Below are 26330 nucleotides of genomic sequence, written 5' to 3' on the forward strand. Positions count from 1 at the left end.
TCAATCCCCATAGACCCCCATGTTAAAATGCCCAACTTTACAGCTGAAAGAAACATGGTTACAGTCTGGTGCAACAACAGTTTTGGTCTGTATAGCTAATCTTAACATTGTGACAACTGTACGGGGATCGAATTTTTATATAACTCAACCACGAAAACCAAGATGGCAATGCAGAAATACCGAATTTGAACGTGAGTCCACAAACCAATGGCTGAGGCACAAGCCACCCTACAGCATCTGTCTGTGATGTACCAGGCTTTTAACTAATTCCAGTGTGAACTGATCTGCTGCAATGATGTAGGAGAGTGAGAAAGTCCAAACAGGGCGGGAGGGAGCGGTGGTGGATGGTTCAATCGCACACTGGACATTTATCAAGCAGACAGCTGTTTGTGTCTCATGTGAAACCAAAAGTTAACTCTGAGATTTTTTAACGGCGCAATGAAATTACTAACACGTCATGTGACGTAGTCATTAACTTGTGGTCGCAAATGTAGTTGTTTTAACCCATAGACTGTATATAATTTAATAATGGACGTAGCTACCAAGATGTCACCCACTGCTTTGTAGACTGTTGTTTTGAAACCTTGAGTTAGACATTTTGACCATCAGCATCTTGAACTTTCTGAGCCAGAGGTGACCATATTTGGATGAGAGGTTGAGCTGTGGAGGAGCAAGGGGTGGAGCTGACTGAAAGAGTCAGTTTTGGTGGCGAAACATTAGCGTCCGGTTGTAGCAGACAGCCTGTTTGACCTGATTATTTGGTATTTTGTAGCGTGGGGCAGGTTAGGCCTAGGCTGCTCCCCTGAACCTTAAGTGGCAGGCTTAACTGCTTGTCTGGTGCCCAATTAGTTTAACTAATCCCAGTTAATAATTGCGACAATAAATGTTGTTCTTTCAGGCCTTAAGTTACGCTACACGGTGTCCACAGAAGTATATTTCGAAAGGTATTGTATGAATGTAACAAGCAGAAGTTGACAAGTCCAAAACTGATGGTTTTAGACCTCAAGCTGTTGCATATACACACATACCATTTTTGCTATATCCCCCACAAGTGTTTGTGAGGTTGTGTCTGTGAATGCATGAACACCTGGACGCATGCATATGTGTGGTCACAGTTATCGCAAATTCATGCTTCTTCTGACAAAATGTTAGAGAATCATGAACTATGCCCATAATTATAGAAACTGATAGTTTCATGCCACCAACAATCTAAAATCCAAAGATATTCAGTATACTTTATAACTATATGTTCCCTTTTGAAAAAGCCATAGCTCCATTAAAGTGCCAAAAAACTAATGTTCAGTTCTGCTCAACCGAGCTTACCTGAGGCTAATTACACCCTTCCTTCAACATCTGTTACTTTTTCAGTCTCCCTTTCAAACTCGATGCTGACTGATTCAGAATGATGCTCATGCACTATATGGTCAAAGACAGGGACGGGATTTATGGCTGAGATGACAAAGAGTTGCAGAAGTTATCGACTGTCACACCAGATAAGAGGCGAAAATTAGCGTGTCCAGCCAGGTATCATGTTTCCATCACTGCTGACTGGAGCTGAACCTGATAAATACCTGTGACTAGTGAAGAGTCATTTGTCCCAGCAATGAAGGCCGATTGAACCCTTTCCCACTAAACACAAAAACCAAATGTTAATGGGTTATAAGTGGATTTTTTGTCCAGTAGGAACAGGGCTTCATTATACTTAGACCAACTGCGGGCAGTAGCTGTCAACGACCTTGCTCCATCGATCACACTAACAGGGATCAACCCTAATGGTGGGGTAAGAGGATGGACATCAATCTCCTGCTCAGTTTGATGAACCATCACTGAACTTCTGTCACAGCTCTGTCTCTTTGGCAAAATGGAGAGTGTAGAGCCTCTCTGAAGATCGGTACGTTATTATGCAGCTGCTGTTTGTGTTGTTCAAGAAGAAGAGGAGAACAATGCATTAGCACCTCAGGAAGAGGGTTTCTATTCCCACTGGGACAGCTAGGTGTCGAAAAATAAGTAAGTGCACTTATCACACCCTGGGAAAAAGCACTCACTAAATGGCTGACTTTTTTAGCACCTAATATTACAAAAGATTACTGTTCAATATCGCTATTAAAGCCGAACAGAGATTTCTGTGTAAAACAGACCTCTTTCATCAGCCTTAATCACAAAATGGGGTTATCACAGTGTTGAGCCACTAAGAGAAAGAATGCAAGGTCCTCTGTGTTTCTGGCTGATGTTCAATTACGTGATTACTGGGTGAAGACGCACTTCAAAGAAGCCTTTTACTGCAATTTGGGGCTGAAAGATTACACATAACGCAAGAATGCAAAATAATGGCTCCCACTACATGTCATAGTATGGTAAATATATATTTTTATTCTATGATTTTAATGTTGATATATCAAAGTCTGGACACGGTTGCTTATATGAACACAGGAAAACACATGCCCATAATAATGTTTTTCTACTTAAAGTTTCTGCATGTGATATTCAGAGCACTAACATAGCCGCAAACATCTACTTGCTACATGGAGTATTTGTGTCTTGAATGGAGAATGAAGTCATGCTCCCTCTGTGTTTGCTGTAATCCAAGCTTTTCTGCAGAGTTGTGGTAGACGGTCTGGTGCGAGGTAGACATGCATGAGAGTCCCTGGGCCCTATTTAGATGGTCTAAAGCGGACAGTGGAGGGCGCATAATCCATGTCGCAAGTGTCATTGCTATTTAGATGCAGGCGCAGTTGTCATTTTCGAGCCCTGCGCCCTTGTCGTCTAACTAGCAAATGAACTTGTGCTTCTCTGGGTGTGTTGGTCTAAAAATGAGGAGTGGTCAGGCACAGTCATGGCGCATTGCTAGTTAGATGATGTAAAAAGCAAATGCGCCAGTGACCAACAAAAACCTGGTCTAAAGTCAATGGCGCAGTATTTCCCTGTTAAACAAGTTAGTAATATGCGTCTCTAGGCGCAACGCACAACGTACGTTCACTCTGCTCAGACACACACAGAGCAGCCACACATATGCAAAAGATAACAAATAAAAATATGATTACAACGTGAAAGGTTATTATTGTGCACATTAAAATATTTATCAGAAGCACGTCTTAATGGTCAGTCATTAATCAGAGTGATCTAATCGCAGTAATAATGATCATCATAATCCGGGAGGTCCAAGCTGCAGTGTCCGAATATACGCAACTGCGAGCAGACCTCCACGGGCTGATGATGCATATCCTATAAAATGAACTTGTCTTTCCCAATTGAATTGTGATCATTTTGGCATGTAAATCACAAAATCAAAGATGTGAAAATGTTTGATAAACTTTATTTTGACATAAACACAACAATAACCAGCTTATGTGAACTAAAAACGTAAACTTATAGCCCTACAAGTACAAATGTAAAAAAAAAAAAAAAAAAAAAGCTTTTAGAACGTAAAACTAACTATCATCTTGTCAGGTGGAGGAGGAGGATGACCCCGGGTGCAGCCACGGGACCAGCCCTTCCTGCACCTTCAGGCGGGGGGGTTCAGGATGCTGGAGAGGGAGCTGGGCTCTCTAACCTCCCAGGTTAAAATAAAATAAACTGAAAAGCCTAATTTACAATTTGTTGACAGCATTTCTCTCGTGCGTGCGTGCTCTCTCTTTCTCTCTCGCAGTCTCACTCTGTTTCTTTTCTTTTGTCTTTTCTAAGATGACAGATGCTGAATATATACTCCCTATCTGATGCTGTGGCTGTTTGTGGTTGGCTGAGAGGGATGTGAACTTATTGCAGCTGTGTTAATCAAATCAGGTTGGATTTCCATTACGCGTGCCAAATGTGCCAAACGTGCGAAACGGTGCCAATCCCCTTTGATCTGACATCAGATGTGACGGGACAGTCGATATAGAGATACATTTATTGTCTCCTCAGCTGTAAAACGCTCACTCCTTCCAGTTGGTAGGTCCGCCATCTAACTAGCTCTCCGCCATGCGCTCCAATCGCGCCTCTCTTAAAGGGAACGAGAGGTGACACTCTGATTGGCTTATGGAATGATACGCCCAAAACACACCCATGACTAATTCACAGACTAAGTCCAACCCCTTTAGACTCTCCGCCATGGCGCATAGTCTGAAAACGTGCTGCCTAACTAGCAAGTGACTGGGATACGCCCATGCGCCGCACACCTGGCGCTTTGCATTTGCATTTTAGACCACCGTTAAAGGATTTTTTTTGGGGGAGTTTTTCCTTATCCGCTGTGAGGGTCCAAAGGACAGAGGGGTGCTGTATGCTGTAAAGCCCTGTGAGGCAAATTGTGATTTGTGATATTGGGCTTTATAAATAAAATTGATTGATTGATTGATAAATAGGGCCCCCTGTGTGTTTATTCCCCTTGGCTAGCTAATAGCTACCACGGTGCATTGTGCTCATATGGTGGTTACCACGGATGGCGTGCTCGTGAAAGCGAAACGTCCGTCCTCCCATTTCCTCCCCTGAGTTAACACAAGCCCTTTGGCAGTTGATCTTGTCCTCTGCTAGAATGGTAAGGAGTGTCTGGACGTCATTATCTGCCCAATTTACAGCCACTCTCGGCTGCTCTTCTTCTTCTTTGAGTTATTTGCTAACTGCTACTACCTGCTTTTTAAATTTTGCGGCACTGTGTCATAATGCCCCATCCGTCCCGTCTATGGTCCCATCCTGCCTGCTGTCCTTCTTAGACAGACATTGATTCAGTGCTATTACTACCTCCAATGTTGGCTTAAATGTGAGACAACTCTGGCAGGTGCCATTAAACCTGAGGGCCATTTGGATTGAGAAACGCTCCAGCAACATTTCAGCACCTTATGAATAGGGTGTTAGCTGGTCAGTCCGGGTGTGCAGCGTATTTAGATGTTGTAGTCCTGTTCAGTGACATGTGGGAAGCTCATGTTCAGCAGTTGCATACAGTGTTTGACAGGTTGGCAGAAGCAAATTTAACTGTGAATTGACCTATCTTGGCAAGGTTGTAGGCCAGGATGAAGTTTGTCCTATGCAGGATAAGGTGGAGGCCAATGATGAATATCCTGACAATCCTAACAATTTTACTACTGTGGCTGCCCCACTGACTAACCTTTTGAGCAAAAATACTCCTTTTGTCTGGTCTCCCCATTGTCAAACTGCTTTTAGTGCTGTCAGAAAACTGATCTGTTCTGCTCCTGTTCTTGCAGCTCCTATTTTTGATAAACCTTTTAAAGTTCAGGTGGATGCAAGTGGCGTTGGAGCTGGGGCTGTCCTCCTGCAGGAAGGGGAAGGGGGAATTGAACACCCTGTCTGCTTCTTTTCGTGTAAGTTTAACCATCACCAGTTAAACTATTCAGTTGTTGAAAAGAGACACTGGCCTTGATTTGGGTACTGAAGTTTTTTGAAGTGTATGTGGGACCATCATAGCCAGTTACCATTTACATGGATCACAATCTGCGAACTTTGCTGGCTAGTATGCAAAATGCTAACCAAAGACTTATGTGTTGGGTACTGTTTCTTCAGCCTGACACACTTGTTGTAAAACACATTAAAGGCCGTGAAAATTTAATGGCGGATGCACTTTTTTCAAGCTCCATGTTGATACCACAAAGACCCTATTAGTGGGGGTCTTTGTTTTACGGGGGACGGCCACAGGCCTCGGGTTCAGTGTGTTTGCCTGTATTCCTGCCTCTGCTTTCTTCTTCCAGAGCCTCCTTGATTGCCTGCCCCTCCCGCCTCATTTAGGGTTTGGCTTCTCCTGCTTGGGGCTTTTAAAAGCTGGGTGAATCAAAGATGCCTCTCTCTCCGTCCTGGAGGGTTGGTGCCTTTCAAGCACTCTCCTTGGTTTGTTTGGTTTGGGTTGATTATGTTGAGTTTAGCCTTGGTTTCCTTTTACACATACTGTAGCTTGTGTTAGCACCCAACACCCTCACCACTCTACTGATTTAGTCTGACTTAACCACTAGTTTTTCTTTGTTCAGTATTTCAATAAATTATCTGTTATTTAAAAGCTGTTCCTGTGTTGTCCTCCCTTCTTTGTTATACTCTCCAATGAGCTGGGCATAAAACCCCCAATTCTGTGATTGTATCTTTTCTAAAGAACGCCAAGGCAGGATAACAGTGCGACATTCCCACCTTGAGCAGGCCGTGAAAAGTGTTGATCGTTAGCACTGTTAGCACTGTTCCCATTGATAGCACTGCTCACGCTGTTAGTACCATTTGCCGCTGGCCGCCAGCTCCACCTCCATGTTGAGAACTGTTTGCAGACAGTCCCGGCTCAGACCCTGAATTATAGATATGCTCTGAATGTCATTCACAGCTTCTTTAAGGAGGTGTTTAAATGCAAGGTTGTAATTAAGTATTTTTACATTGTTGGACTGTACTTTTTCTTAAGTAAAGGATCTGGGTACACTGGGTTTGTTCTTCACTTCCAAGGTGGACCTGTACACAGTTGGTCCAACACAGAGAAATGCATGTTTGGATTGAATCCAATCATTCTGTAATGACTCAGACACTTGGTCAATCACAGACTCCAATCACAACTTAATGAGTTATGTGCTTGTAACTGAATAACTTTAATAAAATTATATATTTTGTTTTTCTGGATGGGAGTTAAGACTGTAGGAAGTATTCTTCATTAACAGCCTCACAGGAGATTGCTGTGGGTGTATTGCCACCTACAAATGTGTGGATCTGTGCACGCATGTGAATGTGGGTGAGTTTATATCTGCACGAGCATGCATGTCTGTATGCATGCAGAACTGTATTTGTATAAGAGCACTTAACATTTATTATTTGTTAATGTAAAGTATATATAACAATTATGAAAATTTAAGTGCGGTGACCAGTCGTAATCATTAGTGAACCAGCATTTCACATTAAAATTCATATTTAGTGGAGGACCACCATTTACTCTCCTCCTACACACAGCATGTGTCCCTCATTTGCTTTTTATCCACACTTCCTGGAGCAAACAATCACTCCACACTATGAAAGGAATGGAAATCAGTCATGTGTATGGCGGAAAAATCCTTCAAACCAGTGAAACCGCATTTTCTCATTAATAATGGGGGCTACACTTTGATGCAAATCCATAACTGTCCATAGATCAATGCTCTGCTCATGATGCATTGTATATTTCCACATTTAATGAAACAATCAAATGAATGTCGTGGAGTAAAATAAGCAAGCATGTCTTCACAATTGCTGGGGAGAAGTAACATTAGACTACAGAAGCCTGATCAGAAAGACAAAATGAGACCGCAGCAGTAAAAAGAAATACTGAGATTTGTTGCATAATTTACAGCTCTATGTAAAAAAATAGGACACCGTTCCAAAGTGCTATGTTCTTCAAATGAAATTAGTGAAAATTGCGATGTCTGTTATTTATACAAAAACAACAGGGAGTTGGCACACCTTTGCTGCATATTTTCTCTCAAACATAATCTCAGAATAGTTTTCACACCAGGGTGTCAGTTTGCAAAACTCCACACATAAAATGCTAACAATAGATTTGGCTATAAAATCTTGCATAGCACACAGAATGTCATCAAATTAGGTAAAAACTCTTGGAGTACGTTAATCACAATAACACAATACTATGTATACATCACTGACTTTGTAGCATTTCACAATAAGATTGTCATTCGACTTATGTTATCATTTGAGGTGAAAAGTTCAGTATTTGAAATGATGCAGTAAGAAATACTTTAGAAAACTTGTTTTGTTCATTTTATATGATGTATTACTGAAGAAAATGAAGTCTAGAGTCTGATTTTACAGTACATTGAGTCCTTCATTATTAAAAAGCAGAATGATGGTTGTGATTGTTCTGTATCAGTTTCCTGTTTCTGTTCTGTATAGTACAAAAAGTCTGTTGTCAAGACAAAGCAATATTGTGACATTATAAAATCTTACATTAGACCAAAAGACTCAACTCTAATAATAAGTCAAAAGTCAAGACAAACTCCTATCTGGTTCTAGCGATTTTAGTTTAAACTATTCACCCTTCATCAGATTTAATGCTATTTGAGGTTCTGTTAGTAGGCTGTAGTCATTAATAGAATAAATATTTTTTGAAATAAACTCGTCCATAGCCATTGGTAGCTTTGTCACCTTCTACCTATGCCAATCCTCAATGCCTATGTGCAGTTTCACATAGATTGACCACATCAGTGAGTAGAAAAACGTGGGACAGACAGAATGACTGCCTGACAGATTGACACACTGACAGTTTCCGTGATTATGCACAGCATTCCAGTTCCACCCAGTTGCCAATTACAGTTAAATTTCTCCAGTCACCTTGAGGCGTTCTGTTCTACATATCTACCAAGTTGAGTAAGAATCGATATGGCGGTTAGGCCTAGATAAGAAATTAGCTCTCTAATGCCCCCATTTTGTTTGATGGGGTCAATAATGGAGGGATCCCCTCAGATTATGTGTGGTCATATGCCTACAAAGTTGCGTGGTGATGGGTGAAACCCTTGAGATGTTATACACCTTTATGTGATGAGCCACGCCCTCCGCAATATTCATTGCCTTATAAAAGCTCAGTTTCAGTTAGTTTTCCAACTTTTGCCAAGAGGGAACTTTAGATATTGGTCCCTAGATTATGTTCACCGAGTTTCATGCAGATTGGTCAAACTTCCTAGGAAGAGATCAATTTTAAGTTAAAATTCAAAATGGAGGAAAATATATATAACTGGAAGTTATGGGGTCTTTGGCAAATTTGTTCCTCATGAAGAGAGGCATCTCTGTGCAAAGTTTCATGTCTCTACGACATACGGGGCGTGAGATATGCCCATTCAAAGTTTGCTATTTCAATCGAATGCTATAGCGCCCCCCTTTGGCCAATTGATGTAATATTGCTTCATTTGCATCCTCCCATGACCCTCTACCACTGTGCCAAATTTCACATGGATTGACCAAGTCAGTGGGGAGAAAATTGTGAAACGTAGAGACACCCACAGACAGAGTTTTCCATAGTTTTTTTATATAGTAAGACATGCATTTGTTGATTAAAGCTTAAATCCTGTAAGAGGTAGGTTTGATAGTATTTTATTCAGCCTAAATTTGAATGTCTTAGTCAGTCCATTTGTCTTGAGCTCTTAATATTTGTGACAAGAGTTAACAAGTGACTATCTTGCAGTGGGATTACACCAGTCACAATACAGCAATCCACCACTGAACACAAATGTGAGCCAGGGCCATAAATTGGGGTGGGGAGTGCTGGGGGCAGTAGCTCCTTCCTACTTCCAAACCCCTTCTTCTGGCCCCCCCTGCTCGGATGACACCCGACTTTGAACTCAGCCTTCATTTTGACTATAACCACACTCCTGTAAAATTTGGTGCCTGCATCTTGCACAGTTGTGACGGTATCACGCTGACACAATCTATCCAAAGACAAACAGACGGACATACATCGATCAGCCAAAGCATTAAAACCACTGACAGGTGAAGCAAACAACATTGATCATCTTGTTACAGTGCAGTGTTCTATTGAGAAACCTTGGGCTCTGACATTCATGTGGTTGCCATCTGACACACTCCTCATGCCTAAACACCAGTGCAGACCATGCCATGCACCCAAAGGACATCCTCCAGAGGTCCTGTGTCCATGCCTTGACAGGTCAGAACCAATTCCGGTCCAAGGAGGCTCCACCGTTGATCCGGGGTACCCCTGGAGAACCAGTATGTGCCTCAAATGTTCGATCAGATTGGGATCTGGGGTATTTGGAGGCCAGGTCGATGCCTTGAGCTTTTGGTTACGTTCCTCAGGTCATTCCTGAGCAGTTTTTGCAGCGTGGCACGGTGCCTGTCCTGCTGGGGTGCTACTGCATACAACAAGTGTTGTTGCCATTAGGGGGTTTATTTTGTCTGCAACAGTGGTCGAGTGGGTGGAGTGCATCAAGTAGCATCCACATGAATGTCAAGACCAAAGGTTTCCCAGCAAAACATTGCATTGTAACGAGACGATCAATGTTTTTCACTTGACCCGCCAGCTGTTTTAATGTTTTGGCTGATCAGCCTCTGTGGTACTTCCCGCTACAACAGGTGTTTCCAGGGACCACATTTTGCCCTTATGACACACAACACACACAAACACAAGGGATCACAAAGGGAAAACAATACCAGCTGACGTGACTTGTCGCAGCTGGTGAAAATAACATAAACTCAGAACTTAAATAAGATCCATACATTGTGTTAGCTGAGAAGGTCACAACCCAAGATAAAATGTGAAAATGAGATGAGCTGCATTTCAATTAATTTCTTATTCATTTTTTTTCTACCCACATGGCAGTGGTGGTGAAGTAATTAGCAATTATCTTTCAACACTATGCACCTGAGTTGTTATCATAAGGATGCATTTATTCAGTGATTAGCGTGCACACACTTGTATGAGATATCTGTCATCTAGACACTGAGATTTAGTGTTTTGCACTTAGCTATTAATTAAAAAAAGTATTTTATATTTAAAAGTAAGAATGTAGAAAGTTAGTTTGGCTCTTTGGACCAAGAGTTCTGCACAATGCAACACTGTTTCAAAAAACATAAACAAAAGAAAACGCATCATAAGACATAATTTAGTGTCTTGAGTGCAACTTAAATGGTCTACAGAGATGAAACAACAGAGGTAAGATAATATTATGAGGTGAGACTTTACTGAGACAACACAAGGGAAATGGGTTTAGGGAATGTAGCAAACAAAGTCAAGATAATTGTGTTGCCAATTTTACGTGCACTGTGTGAGTTGGCTTTTTAAGCCCACATCGGCAACAATTCCCAACCCACTCCTAGCTCTCTAATAAGAGCATAAAAAAGTCCCTACAAACCTTTAAGATACACAAAACTCAAAACTGTGTCTTTCTAAGTAAAGAGGTGTTAACATGTTGGTTGTCTTGCTGTCAACTTCTAGAAATGTCAACAATAACTGTTAATTGCTTCCCTGTTTGTTTGTTTTTTTCTTTTCATGAAACAAGTGATCTTTATTTCCTGCCTGAACTGTTTAGTTTGGAGCCGTTGTTTCATCACTGACTCCAAATATTGAACACTGCTCTTCCCTGGGCATCACTTTTGATGTTTAATTGACACGTCATTAGACTAATTAGCTCATTAGACTTGGCATAACATTGGCTCTGCGTAGTGTTCAATAATGCATCGTGTATTCCAGGATATATTTGGCTGGATTTTTCACCATTTACATTCAAATAACTTACTCCAAGTCAGGAAGAAACAGAGTATTGACTTTTAGTGAGCACTTCAGCCCAGAGTCAGTGCAAAACAACCTGAGCTGGCAAACAAGATTTAGTGCAGGATGTGACACAGCAGCTCTGCTGTTAGCTGCCTGTGGAGCTTAGCACCAGGTAAGTCTTTCTAAATGAATTGTAAATTGTTTGGCCTTCATGGGGTTGTGGTGTTGAGCTGATTTAATGTATATGATGCATGAGGTGGTCATGCTCCCTCTGTGTATTGATAATACAATACACCTGAACCCTGCTTAAAGAAACTGTCCATTTGACTTTAATCATGTCAAGGCTGCTCTGAAGTGTTTTCAGTCCAGCTTATTAAGGCTATGGCATTCCTTTGTTACTTTCACTGCTGTACACTGTGCTTCACACGTTGCCATAGTCACACACATCACTGTCATGTGGCACTATAAAGTTACTTGCAATATTTGCTTCAGCTTGTTAATTTTATTTTTTTCTTTTACAAGCACCCCTATTATCTGGTGTCTGGACTTTTGTAAGAAAAAACAGAACAAACCAGTGATTTCCAGTGATTGCCCTGCTCTCCTCCTCTGAGTCACTATTTAACCCCTAAGTGGTGGGGTGTCATCAGGTGGTGACAATATGGAGAAAATTAGTACCAAATGTGGTGAGTAGAAATAGAATTTTACTGAAAAGTCATTATTGAGAACATGAACTACATGTTCCTTTTCACCCATGATGTCATTTCCATTGTGTAAATGATCCAGAATAATTCTAGCTGCTCTCTGAGGTTGTACGTAGACACAATCCATCACAGTCTTTAGTTTTGCAGGTATTTATTAATAGACCAAATATCTGTACAAATTAAAAAAAAATGATCTAATGATGGTGCTAGATAAAAGTTTAGCCTTTTACCGTCCCTGTAACATTTAATTAAATTTACCTATAACACTTATCCAAGGCATATCCAAAGTTAATTGAAAGCTGTTCTTGTTCCATTTTTAGTATATGTACATGCCTGGTCTAATTTGAAACTTAAGTCCCCCCCCCCCAACCGCTGCAAGTGCCACTGTCATTGACTTATAGCAGTTTGAACACAATGAAATAAACATTATTGTGTTTGCTTTTGTCTCTGCCCAAATATTTTGTTGAAAAAGGATGCTGCAGATGACTAGAACTGGGACTTCTTATCTGGAGAACACAGATGACCACAGCCTTACAAAGTCCAAATTCAATGTTGATAACTGTATCGTAGAATGTCAAAATTGCACGTTTTCTAAGGTTTTGTCCAAGTGCTTTAAGAAAAAAGAGGGTAAATCAGTGTACCGAATGTGTAATTAAGAGTGAAATACAAATCAACAAAGACAAAAATGTCTACTTTATGAGCTTACTGTATAAAAAAACACTTGTAAAAAAAAAAACTTAAATTAATAAGAAAGACTTTCTCCCCTTGAGGCATTTGTTTTTTATTTATGTACATTTTAATGGTCTATGGCCATAGGAATGAATTCAAAACTCTTGAGGTCAAGAGTTTCACTGGCTACAAGACCTGTCACTCATCAGACTAACCATTTGCTATTGGCTTGCTCAATAAACTGAGAAGAGAGGCAGGCCGTTCCTTTCAACACATGCCCTCGCTGGCTATTGTAGTCTGTGGAGAGGACATGAAAGTGTTCATTGGTTCTAGTGAGGTGTCAATCAAAAGGACAGAATTCAGCCATCATTTCGATAGCAAGCTCTTTGCAACAATTACATGCAAACTCGAAATATATTTGAAAGTTTGTTGAGAAATATGAACAGTTGAAATGATGCAACAGCAGTCCATCGATATCTATGGATGTGATAATGTGTTTGGACTAAATATTTCACTGGATTTAACTTGTCTTGATCTTTGCAAAATATAAGGATTGTTTTTGTTGGAGTATTATCAATTTGTGGATTATGACAAGGCAACATATGCAAGTTAAACTGTTTCGTTGGTTGTCTGACAGAAGCATTAGTGTAGCTGCAGTGGTGGTTGCATCTTGAAATAGTCCACCTCAACTGAACCTCAAGAATCACAGCTTAGGTCATATGAGCAAACCACTTAAGCGCAGCAGCTGTTTACATATAATTATCTATTAAAGAGGTTTGATGGAATCACCCTAGCGATTACACTTAATACTACTGGGGACATGACTGTGTGTGGCAAAGTTCATGGCAATCCACCCAAAAGCTGTCAAGACATTTCATTCAAAACCGCAATGGTGGTGCAAAAGGAAGAACAGGAATACTAACATCATCAGGAAACATGATATAGGGAGCCTCTCATTTCTTTTGGCAATCCATCAAGAAGATTTTGAGATATCTCAAGGGATAAGTGAAAACTTACGGCGCTAAACAAAAAGCCTCGGGGGCACATGAATATTTGTACACAATTCATTGGCTATCTATGTAATGATTGTTGTCCGTCTGGACCAAAATTGTGGACTGTCTGACCAGTTGTCAGATAAACATTCCTGTCCTGAGAGACATGTGGCTAGCTTGTAGCAAGTTAATCAAACTTCCAAATGAAATACAAGGCTTTCTGACTATAATGACTTGAGATCACCATGGGTCTATAACATTTAGTATTTGACATTTTTGCTCAATGACTATCATCCAAGGTTCCTGTAGTTTTAACATGGAAGAAAAAGCAGATTTAAGTTGGAATGGCCATTCCTGTCATCTACCTTTGTTTATTTTTGGTCTTTTTGTCTAGCATTTGCCTCAATTTACTTTCGCACTTTGAGGTTGTTGCTGTAACTGAAACCTCTTTTAGCCAACTTGGTATTCATCAAGTTGTGCTGCCAGATGACTGCTTGAATTTTGCTGCCACTCAGAATCAACAAGAAGAACCCACAAGAAACCGGAGTTTGGCTTTTTATGCATGGCTTATGCTAGCAAGATCATAGCTGACTTTGTTTACACAGGAATTTGTGATGGGACATACATGTGCTAACTGCCACCCCTGTCATATAGAACTTAATGAACTGAAGTTACATTTAGAAGGCTCATGATTTTGCAAGGTGACTTCCACTACCTGAACAGCAGTGGCAGAGCAGGACTGCATTACAAAATTTATTTTAACTTCACTAACAAACAACTTTATCAGCTACATTGACAAATTCCCTTGTCAGATACTTTAGACAGCAATATGGCTCATTCTCACCTGGGATGTTGTGGATGGTGATGGCAAGGATGAGGAGAACAATTCGTCGCCAACTGCTTGCTGTCTGTCCAGCTCCTTCCTGTTGTTTATTTCCTGTCTCCTGTCCATCTGAGCTGGCCGAAAGAGTTCCTCTCCTCCTCTGGTACACATCTCCATTATCTATTTTATCTGTGCGACATAGGAGAATGTTGTTGAATACAAAATTCTGCAATGACTGTTCAACAATTACACACAGATAAACAGTATGTATCTTACATCAGTTTGGCATGTATGTATCTTACATCAGTTTGGCATGTAAGTTAAGTGAAAGCTTGAACAATCTCATAGTAACCTTTCCAAATAGACAATCCACCAATTTCTGCTACTTTGCAGAGTGACTGGCCAGGTAGACATGGTTCTCTTGGGCTCTCCTTTTTTTCATTTTTGCATTACTTTTTTGAAGCACATCTGTCTGTATTGCCAAAAATATCTTCAAGGAAAGACTGTCTGCCTCAGATGTTGTTATTCCCAAGTGTATGATTTATTGTGTGAAGAATACAAAGACCCACAAAAGCCACGAAAGTCTTGGGGGGAGATCAGGGAGGCAGTGTAATGAAGCCAGGAGGTGTCTATCATCTTCCCAGCCCACCTGAGAGGAAGCCATACCATGCCCACTTCCACATGATGAAAGCTGGCTGTCTTACGTCAAGGCCAATAATTGGCTGCAAGCATATGCCACATAAAAAGACTGCTGCCTCCTAGTAAGTGCGCCCATGGCTGTACCCTACGGTCCCTCCGCCTCACACCCTGCTCGGAGATGACAAAGTTGAAAAGCTTGTCGATTGGGGTGTGGAGTGGTGTGGGATCAGACCCCCGGTGCTAGGATTTGTGTCTGTCTGTCTCTTCAAAATATAACAGCTACATAAGACTGGATATTGGTATTTAAAGGGACATGTTGCTGATTTTCAAACAGCTCTGTGTCACTGCAGTGTGTGCAGATTAATGGTGTTTGGCATTTGCTGGACGATTAGCGGGGAGCTGCTGGCGCTGGAGCAGGGGGAGCCAAACACTGTTCATCTGCACACACTGCCCACACTGTGATAACAGAGCTGGTTGAAAATCAGCAGAGTTTTCCTTTAACAGCTGCGGCCAGCTACTGTTAGTAAAATTAAATAAACACAGGGAAGGCACATACATGTAAACCAGACACACAGACACATAAAGGGGTTAGAGGGGCATCAAAACCCAACATCCTACTTCTAAAAAGAGGCATGAGAGGCAGTTGATTTCCTCAGTGTTTTTTTTGGCAAGGTTGGTGTTCAAAACCACAGATGAACTCAAGCAATAAGATGCCTCTTTGAGTGAGTGCCTGACTTGCTGTGTGCCACAGCAGTAGACTGGCAACCAATTATCAGGTCTTGACGTACAGCAGTCTGCTTTTGTGAGTGTGGTTTCATCTTAAGTGGGTTGGAAAAACAAGAGAGGCAGCTACGAAGAGGCCATGACGGCAGGTTTGTGGACCTGTCTTTAAATGTGGACATTCAGTTACCCAAGGGGAGGGTGGGAGCTAACATTCACTATTCTCTCCACTCACACAGAGGTTGCTAAAAGTTATGGAGTACGTTGCTGAAGACCCCATTAGTATTCAGTGAGAACACTTCACAAGTTGGATGCATTTACAAAAAGGTGCTGAGAACAAATATGGCAAGAGGTGCATCCAATAAAGCCCAACAAAGACACTCAACCCAACATCAAGAGTCTTCTTTGAAATGCTTATCATAAACAAGACCCTCAAATTTGTCAGTCGAGCAGCACTGAAGCACTTGCCTTCCAATTATCTGTCACACAATAAAAACTTTCTATGAAGCATTGCACTTAGCAAACAGTTACCCACAAGATATTTGAATCAAAGAGAAACTTACAAGACACATAGGTTTATTACAGATTAGAGCAGATGGGTCTGCCGGCTGCCTCAAGCTTGATTAAGATTTCTGTCATCGAGTCTATAAATGCAGCCTGAGGAACACAGTACTAGGATTTTAATCTAATGTAAAAAACGCCCTGGCTTTGTCTCTCTATCTGTCCAATTATCTGCATTGTGATCTCTGTTCGCGTCATGGAAATAAAGCTAATGGTCCGGGATAATCTAATTAGCATAAACCCCCACTGGAAGTTTCACATATAATATTAAATTTGCTTGACATAAAAAACGGTCAGTAATCATCAAACAAATGGATGTGATGGATAACCTTAGCCTGAGAGGAGTAATGAACACCACGGCATTTAGCTGACTAAATGGTGTAATGTGTTGATGTTTAACAGTTGTGTTCCCAAAGGAGACTGCCTGCAGATAGAAGAGGGTGAAATGCAGAGGATATTAATTTATGCACTGGGAAAAATTTGGGCAACCTCATGATCTCATACACTTCTCATGCCATGGGAAATTCAGGTTGCAGCAAATGCCAATAATGTTCAACAGATTTAACAAATTTCTGCTGCAGTACGACAGGTTACTACAACTTGCTCACATGAACCAATCTGAGTTTTCTTTTTGCTGCTTTTAATTGTAAAGTCAGTCATTTGCAGCTAATATGTTAAACACACTACAGCTAAGTTTTATCATGTTTTTCCACTTTTCACCCGTCTTTAATGGAGCCACCAAGATGATCACTAATTGCATTAATAAACTGATACATTTAAGCAACTGTAAATTGACTGCTGCATTCAAACCTACAATAACAGATTTTCTGGCCACTTGGGAGCAGCAGAAACAAGCTGTAAACACAACACTGACACTAGTATTATCCCCTTTTAAGTTGATATACCCAGCTTTTGCCTATTTACACATCTAGCAGATTCAAAGCAGCATTAGCATTCATTTGGAGTCGTGTTTCTGTCCACCTGATGACTGTAAGTCGAATATTAGCTCCATTTTTGGTCTCCACCAACTCCTGATGCAAATATTGGTCACTTCAACTGCTAAATGCTCAACTGACCACTTTTACGTGCACAAAATATTACAGTTTTTGCACATATTACCAAAAAGACAGTAATACTACTAAGCTGTTTACATGCCCAATGAAAATTAATATTCCACTAATATTCTTATTTACGTGCAAACTTACAAGCGCTTAAGAGTTGTGTATCACGTAAAATATTAAAGAGTGGAACAACTGGAGATGCTTGTGTCATTTTGCTTCTTTGCATCAAATTAGGATTTTGTCATAGAGTAGGACTTGTTCAACTGTGCAAACACAGCCTCTCTCTTTAATTCCTTTAACCACCTTCCTTGTAGCTCTCCCAAGCTCTTCCAAAAACCTGATATCAAAGCCCTCCATAATGGTTAATATGTTTTTCCTTCTGACCAGAAATGTGGGCTTATCAACGCACAGAGCTGATCATAAATAGGCGAGAGGCTGTGTGTGGCAAGCTATGACAAAAACCCCAGCTGAGATGCATTTTCTGAATGCGCTGTATACATGTCCAAAGACTGCTCCTTAAACCTGAATAATATTAGCATTTCCCACATGTCTTCATCGGGAAATGCTACATTTGAAATAAGGCCTAATTCAGACTATCTACACAGAATATGCTGTTAACATGATCCGCATCCAATTCAGAGTATTGTCATATTTGGAATAATAATGGAATATTTGTGTGCATGTAAACATAGTCACTCTGCCAACTTTGTCTGGTCCTGGGCAGGTAGTGAGATTTTTATAGTACGTTCTCTGAAATTAGCCGTCTGCTGTGTCTGGCACCCATGCCAAGAGAGTGATGAGGATGGAAAAAAAAAACAGCACAACTTCATAAAACCAAAACAATGTCCTGAAAGATGCTTTAAAACTCAAAACTCTGTAAAGCTGAGAAGAACTACAGAGGAGGGTGATAATTCTCTGTGGGATCTGTCACTACAAGCGACACCTCTCACATAAAATTAACAATGTGCTCCATTGTCAGTACAAAGACACTGATAATAGCCACTTTAATAATACATGAAATATTAAATCTCACCATTGGCCTTTCATCTACAGATGTTGTACATTAGGCAGTGATACCATACAATTCCCATGATTATTCCTGGTCACTAAAGAGGGCGGCAGCACTGTGTAACAATTAACAGCTCAGTAATTGCCCCCCTAAAAGGATTTATTCTACTCGGCAAATTTAATGACATTTTTAGTATTTTATTCCTTTTTTTTGTACTTTTTAAAGTATAATTTAAATGCAAATTTAATTAAAGTTATAATTGTTTTTGAATGTATTCATTTCTTAATAGACTGTAATTAAACATTTAATCATCTCTGTAGTAACTCTGCAGACTCCATAATTTTTTACCTCTTACCCCCCTGCAACCTGTCAATTCTAATCACCATCTGCTTCCATCTCTTTCTCCTCCTCCCCATCCTCCCTTCCTTTTGTCTCTCTCTCTCACACATGCATTCCCAGACACAAGAAATTGACCTCTATTAGTGCATTCCAAGTGTCTCATTTTTTGCCGTGTAGGTGGCAGTAAATTGGAATTATTTGGTGTGCAAAGGTCAAATGATATAGACTTTTGCTCATGGTGCATCCTCAGTCACTGGATGTTTTTAATGGCCAAAAGCCCTCCATCCATTTTTATCCAACAGATCTTCCTGAAGCATTTAACAATAACAAAAGGCTATGTGTACATACACTACGAAGAGCATGTGCTACAAGCTACAAACACAAGTTACAAACCATATGTATAATTATATAATGTTGCTGAGAAATACATGTATATTTTCATGATGAAATAAATATCATAATGCAATCCAGCACCAAAAAGCTGCAGTGAATACTACCTTTGTGAAGCCTGTAATGTTCTCTTTGTTTTGAGACTGGCACAGGAGTATTGATTCAACTTTGTGGTCATTTATATATATATTTTTTTATTAGTGGTGTTGATACATCGGATTATACTATATTGAATGATGCACTATTCACTAAGTCTCCCTGAGCATAAGACAGGGCCAGTGATGTCGGTTTAAATAAAAGATTAACTTAAGCCTCAGAAATTAATATGAACTTCTCTCTGACATGATCTCTTCAAAAAATGACATGTTCCCGTACCGTTCTCACAGATAATGATTACTGCAGGGTGGCTGTGGTGACCCTTTCACCCCCTGTTCTGTCTATTGTATTACACAGAAATCAGGTTTGGCAATTCGCATGGCTGGAAAATCAGAGCTGCATCAACAATGTCAATTTAATTTCTTAAAATTAACCTTGTTCCGATAAGATAAAAAAAAGGTCACATTTATATATATGCACAAGTGGCATCTTGACGTTACTCAGTATTCAAATATAATTTTTTAAAGAGCAGCTGCGTAGTTGTGTAGTTATGGTAATAATGACTAACTGCTGGAAAGTCAGGACTTAAATGTTTTGACTGACACCTAAAGCTGACAGACATACATATTTTTATAAATCTCACCTGTTGTGTTAACTCACACTACACTAAACCTGCCTCTCTATCCAACCAGAACCTGCAATGTTTATGCTCACACTGTCCAGATCAACTGAAAAAATAGATAAAGTGGCGGCATTACTTTGTTCTATTCTACTGTGAAGACAAAGTAAAAATATGGAGCCGCAGATGTCCGAAAGATGCAGGCAGTATGTTCTGTCTGCTCTGTATTGAGGTTCCATTTTATATCACACCAATAACAAATAAGAAAGTATGCATGAAATACATATTCTGACAAGCATAAAACTGAAGTAACACTGAGAAAATAAAGTAAGCTCCAAATAAATTTCCTGCAACCAAATCACCAGAATAAACACTGGCATTGCCTATGTTTCTGCAAACCATGTTACATTTGTACATTTCATATACGACATATAGGTTGAAACTTTACAGTTGTTTAAAGTTTATATTGTGACAATGCCTTGGTTAATGTGTGGTTCGGTCTGGCACAAAAACCACTTGGTAAGGGTTAGGCAAAAATCATGTTTTGGCTTAAATACACAATTTGATTGAAAGAAACACGGCTGGAAATATCCCGAATTTGTTAAAAAATACCTGCTTATGTTGCTACAAACACAGCTAGAAATGTCCCTACCTCTCATTAAAAAATACCTACTTTTGTTCCTACAAACATGGCAGGAAATGTCCCTATCTCTCATAAAAACTACCTGCTTTTGCTGCTACAATAAGGCCAAAAATGTCCCTTCCTCTCGTTAAAAAACACCTGCTTTTATTGCTACAAACATGGCTAGAAATGTCTCTACCTCTCATTAAAAAAACACCTGTTTTTGTTGCAACAAAACGGCATGAAATGTTCCTATCACTCATAAAATAGTCACTTTTCTTCCTAGAACGACAGCGTAAAATATCCCTACCTCTCATTAAAAATACCCACTTCTGTTGCTACAAATACAGCTAAAAATGTCCCTACATGTCTTTATTATTTTTACAGAGTGTCTGGTTGTTTGTTTACTGATGCTAGCACAGAGCTAATTTTGAACCTAGAAATAAAAATAAATAGAGAAATACAGAATGGAGCTTGAGAAGGTGTGCAAACACAAATAAGCAGAGGCAAATGTTGCATTAGAGTAGACAAACAATACTTGGGGGGTGTATGGGAATGCATATGTATGTAGTTGTGCACATGCATGACAAGGTCATACTGAATTGCCTCCTATGTCAGTGATGTAGGTTCAAAAATCTATACCACATAATCAAGGCAATCAGATAAGATGGTTGTCCACCAAACCTTGACAAATTTGGTGGAACAATTGCTCATTAAATAAAAGGACAAAAACATTCGAAACAGAGGCAGACTGGAGCAAACCGAAACATAATGAGACATTATAAAAGCCACATACCGTAAACCTGACAAGACAGCGTGTCAGGTTAAGACTGAGGAGGACTGTCATTACGATGGTGGTTTGCATTAGAGAAAGTCAATATTATATGAATTGACAGCTACTGAAGCCTGTTCTGTCCGTCCTTCTCAAACATGGGGAACTTTGGGCTTTTGTTAGGGATTATTTCCAATGTGGATGAATACACATTTGGAGCACTAGTGGGTATTTACAGGATTAGCATGGTGTACATTGTAATGAAACAACATTCAGCGCCGAGTCCAGCGCCATGTGGGGTCTTAAGAGGGCTTGGACCCCTCAGTTGTTCTTTGTGCCCCCCTCTTTTTAAGCTTTATGCATCTATAGAATTACTGGCTGAGATACATGAGACTACAGCAGTGCTGTCCACAGTACTGAAATGGAGCAGAGGAGACAGAAAGAGACCTGCAAGCTGCAAACACTTCTTTATTATGTGCCCTCCCCTGCTGATTTTGAAGCTGATTCCTAAGTGGAAAACAAATATTTAGCGCTCTGTTAGTGCTGTTTTTAAATGAATCTGACGAGTAAATGTCTTCTTTGTGTGTCGATTCTGAAAAAATGACCTTATGTTTTTGTTATTTAGCCTTTCTGAAGCTAGCTAGAGTTTTATTTATGCCTGCCCCACAGTATTTAACAGCCCCCTCAGTCACTTCATACTGGCACCTGGCCTGCCCCTTGCAACAGTTTGACTTCTTGATGTGAGTTTTAATACTTTTGGACAACAATGGAGCCCTATGGCGCAGAGGAAGTAGATACATCAGGCCATGGCTACAAAGATAATACTTTTTAGTAACACCACTTCATTGTTGTGTTTTGTCTTTTTGTGGGTTTTGTTGACAACAAAATACAATGGAATATCACCAGACTTATTCTTCAAGTTTAGGCCTTGTTTCTCATTTTTACTGAAACCTGCTGTACATCTTCTGTCAGCTGCGAGCCCTTCCTTTACAGTCTCTGTAGCTTTAAATCTGGCAGGATTCTTTGAAATAGTTTTTCCAGGTTATTTAGGACTTTGATGGCCCCGTAGTTTGCAAGAGGACAGGGAAAGGATTTTTGGCAGTGGGGTTATATGACCACCACTGCTGATTTCAAGCACTGCAGTTTCTGAGTGTGCTGTTGTATTTCAGTGACAGGTCTGATTAGCGAATGGATGATGTTGTTGTTGCAGGTACATAAGTGGGAACAAAGCCCTGGCTCTCAGCTGCTTCTTTCCGCTGTGCCACTTACTTGCTCAAGAAGCCCTCTCTGTATGTTCTTTATTTGTGCTCCTTCAGTGTGGTAGACCACAGCAGAGGAGAAAGGGCACTTTGCTAGGGAATCATTAAGGTTCATTGAATGTTCGCTTACTTTGGGGAGCATTTGGATGAGATTGCTCTTTGCTTCAGGGCAGATGGTTTTGGGTGACATAACAGAAGAGGGGTGCATCAATTGGTGGCTGATGACCTGTACTGTTGCCCTTTACTGTATTGCAATTATATCGCTTGTATGAATACAGTTGAGTATCAAGCTGGGGAAGCTGAGGATTGGTCCCTGGAAGTTCAAAGTTGGTCACTGCCCACAATACAGCAGAAAAGATTATTTTCCCAGCCTTTCCAGAGAGGCAAACATAAATGGAGCTGGGTATAGTGAAGTAAGCTGGCTCATCACTGTTTAACTACTCAAAGCCAATGTACTTTGTTAGCACAGGCAGCATGTGTTTGTTTAGATCTGTGTAGTATTTGTCCTTCTGCCAATGATTTGGTGGATTTTTATTGGAATTTCTTGTTTGTTTGGTTCCTCCTCAGCTTGGTCAGAAGGTCTTTTAATTTACTTTCTAGGGTTTAGTTCCACTGGCCTGTTTTAAAGAGGAGTGCTTTGAAATGTATTTTCGTACAATGTGTGCTAGTTAACAACCAGAAAGCAGCAGGACTTTGGTTTTTATCTACATAGTTCTTATAAAATTATCTGATTCTAAAATCTGCCGGGGACAACTAACCTGGAAATCCAGATCCCTGCCCCAGCAAATTCAAATTTGCTCTGCACGGGGATCTGGCCCCAACAAGCAGAGCCCGGTGAATCGCCATCGGACCAATCAGATCAGTCTAGCTGACAGAGGCGGGCTCTGGGCGGGCGTAACATGATGAGGACATGATGACTCCATAGGAGTCGAAAAGTAAACAGCCAAGATGGCAGCTGGCAAAGGACCGCGTCCATTCAATTTAGCTTTCGAAGAAACGCTACAACTACACTTATCTTTTTCCTTGAGTGAGGAACAGAAAACTGCCCTAGAAGCCTTCGCTTTCAGGAAGGACATTTTTGCCGTTTTGCCGAGGGGATACGGCAAAAGCATAATATATCAGTTAGCCCCACGGCAAGCCAATGGGGCTTAGTGCAATGAATACGTCACCTTGTGTTTTGCTCTGATTGGCTATCGTGCTATCCAATTGCGTGCAGTGGCATTTAATACACCTCAGTTAGTGCCACCCCTTGGGTAGGAAGGGTGTATCGGTGAGGGTCAGACTCAAAATCTTTCTAGATTTGAGTCTGGATTTCCAGGCTAGGGGACAACCAATTCAGAGCTGAAATGAGGCTTGAAGCCATTTCGCACCAATCACAGATTTTGTCCAAAAAATTCTCATGGAAATTTATAACAACTGATTTTGTGGTTTCTTATGATGCTTGCACACCCCTGCAGAACATTCGTAGAGGGATAAAATATTGGAAGAGACCCCGACTTTAGCCCTTTAGACATTCTATCTGGATAGGTTTTTACTGCAAGGAGTAGACATGGACACTATTTTGGAGGAATCTCGTTGGGCCTCATTCACGTTTTTTATTTGTTTATTTATTTTATGTCAAAAATTGAACAGAGCAACAGCGAATAATTCGCACCAGACCCGGTGTGCATAGCTGTCATGCAGAAAATTATGCAGATTTTCTGTATTTCAGCACCACATTTTACAACATAGATTTAAACTTTAACATAGACTGCATAATAACAGACATAGCTACTGCAACGTCACCCATTGATTTGTGGACACCTGTTTTGAAGCCTCAAGTTCACCATTTCAGCTGTTGCTATCTTAGTTTTTTGGAGCCAGAAGTGACCATTTTTGGGCAAGAGACTGGTGCTGTGGTGGAGCAAGGGAGGGATCTGACTAAGAAGCCGAGGACACTATTGGCGGACAGCCTTCACTCAAACGGCACTGCCCTTAATTTTGCAAAAACTGAAAAAGCAATGCGCTTGGCGGATATATCCAGGATGTCATACTGACTCAGCAGCAACAACAGGTGAAAAAGACAAAGCTAGTTAGAACTAACGCTGAACTATAGGCTACAGATCACAGTGTAAAAGTGAACCACCACATCACTAGACTCACAAGTCAGTCTTTAGACGCTTTGCTTAACTAAAGACTGATGTCTTTCTCCCTGATTTTGTGTTTAGATGGGCGGATACAATTTCAGAGTTTAAAAAAACTCCCTATGTTGCAGAAACAATAGTAAATCTGCAGGGCAGTCCTCCAGTGGCTTGCTGAACTCTTGTGCTTGTAAACATAGTCCGACTGCGTAAAAAGTTTTAAACAAAGTCACTGTAAGTCCTTCATTTCCACAATCTTGTGGACTGAGCACACGTTTGATAAAACGGAGTTAAATCTCTCGGCATCCATTTTCAAGCTCTCTGTGTGTTTGTTTCCTTGCGGACAAGAAAAGGGGGAGCGCACATTTCCGGGAGGGCGTGTCCTTTTAAAAAATGCAAGAGGCGTTGCTTTGTTGCCGGCCGTTTTCGCCGGTGTGTTAAACACACTTTAGAAAGGAGTGTCCCCAGACTACCAGAAGGCAGAGATCTCTGATTGTCTGGTGGCGAGACTATCACATCACTAGTGATCACCACTGAAGACAATGAATATAAAGGGAAACTTTCGCCAATATTCAACCAGCTGTGTGTCACTCAATTGTGTGCGGATGAACGGTGTTTTGCTTCACCAAGTGCCACCAAACACAAGACCTTCACCATCGGATGAACAAGGAGCTCTGTGGGAAGCCAAACAACGTTCATCTACGCATAATTTGCTGACACACAGCTGATTAAATATCGGGGAAGAAATATATATCTCCTTCCAACTTCTCCATGTAACAAGTATCATTAATACACAGCGTGTCCCAAGTACATTTAGCTCAAAACCAGCCCCGAAATGAAGGAAATCTGAAATGACTGCATGAGAATCTATGAAGCACAGCCATTCTGTTGTCGGACCCTTGTTGGAGCTGGCCAATGCTACATTTTGAATAATAATAATAATAATAATAATAATACATTTTATTTATAATGCCCTTTTCATCAAAAGATCTCAAAGTGCTACAGGTTAAAAACAAAGAACGATAACAAATAATAATAATAAAAAAGGGAATAGAAGGGAATGGTGCCCTCAAGGTGTCAGGGAGGGCATTCCACAGACGTGGGGCAGCAGCACAGAAGGCCCTATCTCCCATGGTCCTGAGTCTGGGTCTGGGTATGTGGAGGAAGTTTGAGTGAGCGGAGCGGAGGGAGCGTGTTGTGTTTTGTGGGTTGAGAAGTTCTAAAGAGGTGTTGCTTATGCTTATGATTGGCCAGTCTGCATTTGAGGGCGGGACATAGCAGAGTCAACTGTGTTGTTCTTGTCTTTTACAGCTTTTAAACTTGACACCACTATCTAGAGTAAGAAAGAGTTGTTGTTATGCAGTTGCTACGTCTCAGTGGAAGAAGTGGAAGAACAAGACCATAACTCACAATTTAGATTTTCATAAAACCAGACGGTGTTTACTGCCTCTGCTGACACACATTAATGTGGTCTGTCATTTCAGGAAGGAGATATTAGAGCAGACAGCAGGAAAAATAAATCACCCACATCCTAAATTAATTACCCCAAGGAGGTTTAGGTAAACACTGCTTCCCAGTTGGTAGCTTAGATTTACAGGAAATTTGATTAGCCTGTGAAGGTAGCTTTGAGGAGCTGTCCTGCTTGGATTGCTTTGCACACTTGAATGAAGACAGGAGGTACACCCACTGCACACACACACACATCTCATTAGGGCATATTTTTCAGTCTCATTCAAACACTTAGCAGAGTAGCCTGTTACTTTGATTGACAGGTGGGTGG

At 40.7% G+C, this 26330-nt stretch overlaps 1 protein-coding gene across 2 annotated transcripts in view; it reads right to left on the bottom strand.

Moving 5' to 3' along the window:
* The window catches only part of LOC125881043 (zinc transporter ZIP11-like), a 188318-nt gene that overhangs the window by 17106 nt on the left and 144882 nt on the right, over window positions 1-26330 (bottom strand). For both annotated transcript variants that reach the window (XM_049563952.1, XM_049563950.1), the window contains exon 6: window positions 14365-14532. In XM_049563952.1, the coding sequence (XP_049419909.1) occupies window positions 14365-14532 (168 nt within the window). The remainder of the gene's footprint in view (window positions 1-14364; window positions 14533-26330) is intronic.

The sequence above is a fragment of the Epinephelus fuscoguttatus genome, linkage group LG20, assembly GCF_011397635.1.
Source record: "Epinephelus fuscoguttatus linkage group LG20, E.fuscoguttatus.final_Chr_v1".
Taxonomy (NCBI): Eukaryota; Metazoa; Chordata; class Actinopteri; order Perciformes; family Serranidae; genus Epinephelus; species Epinephelus fuscoguttatus.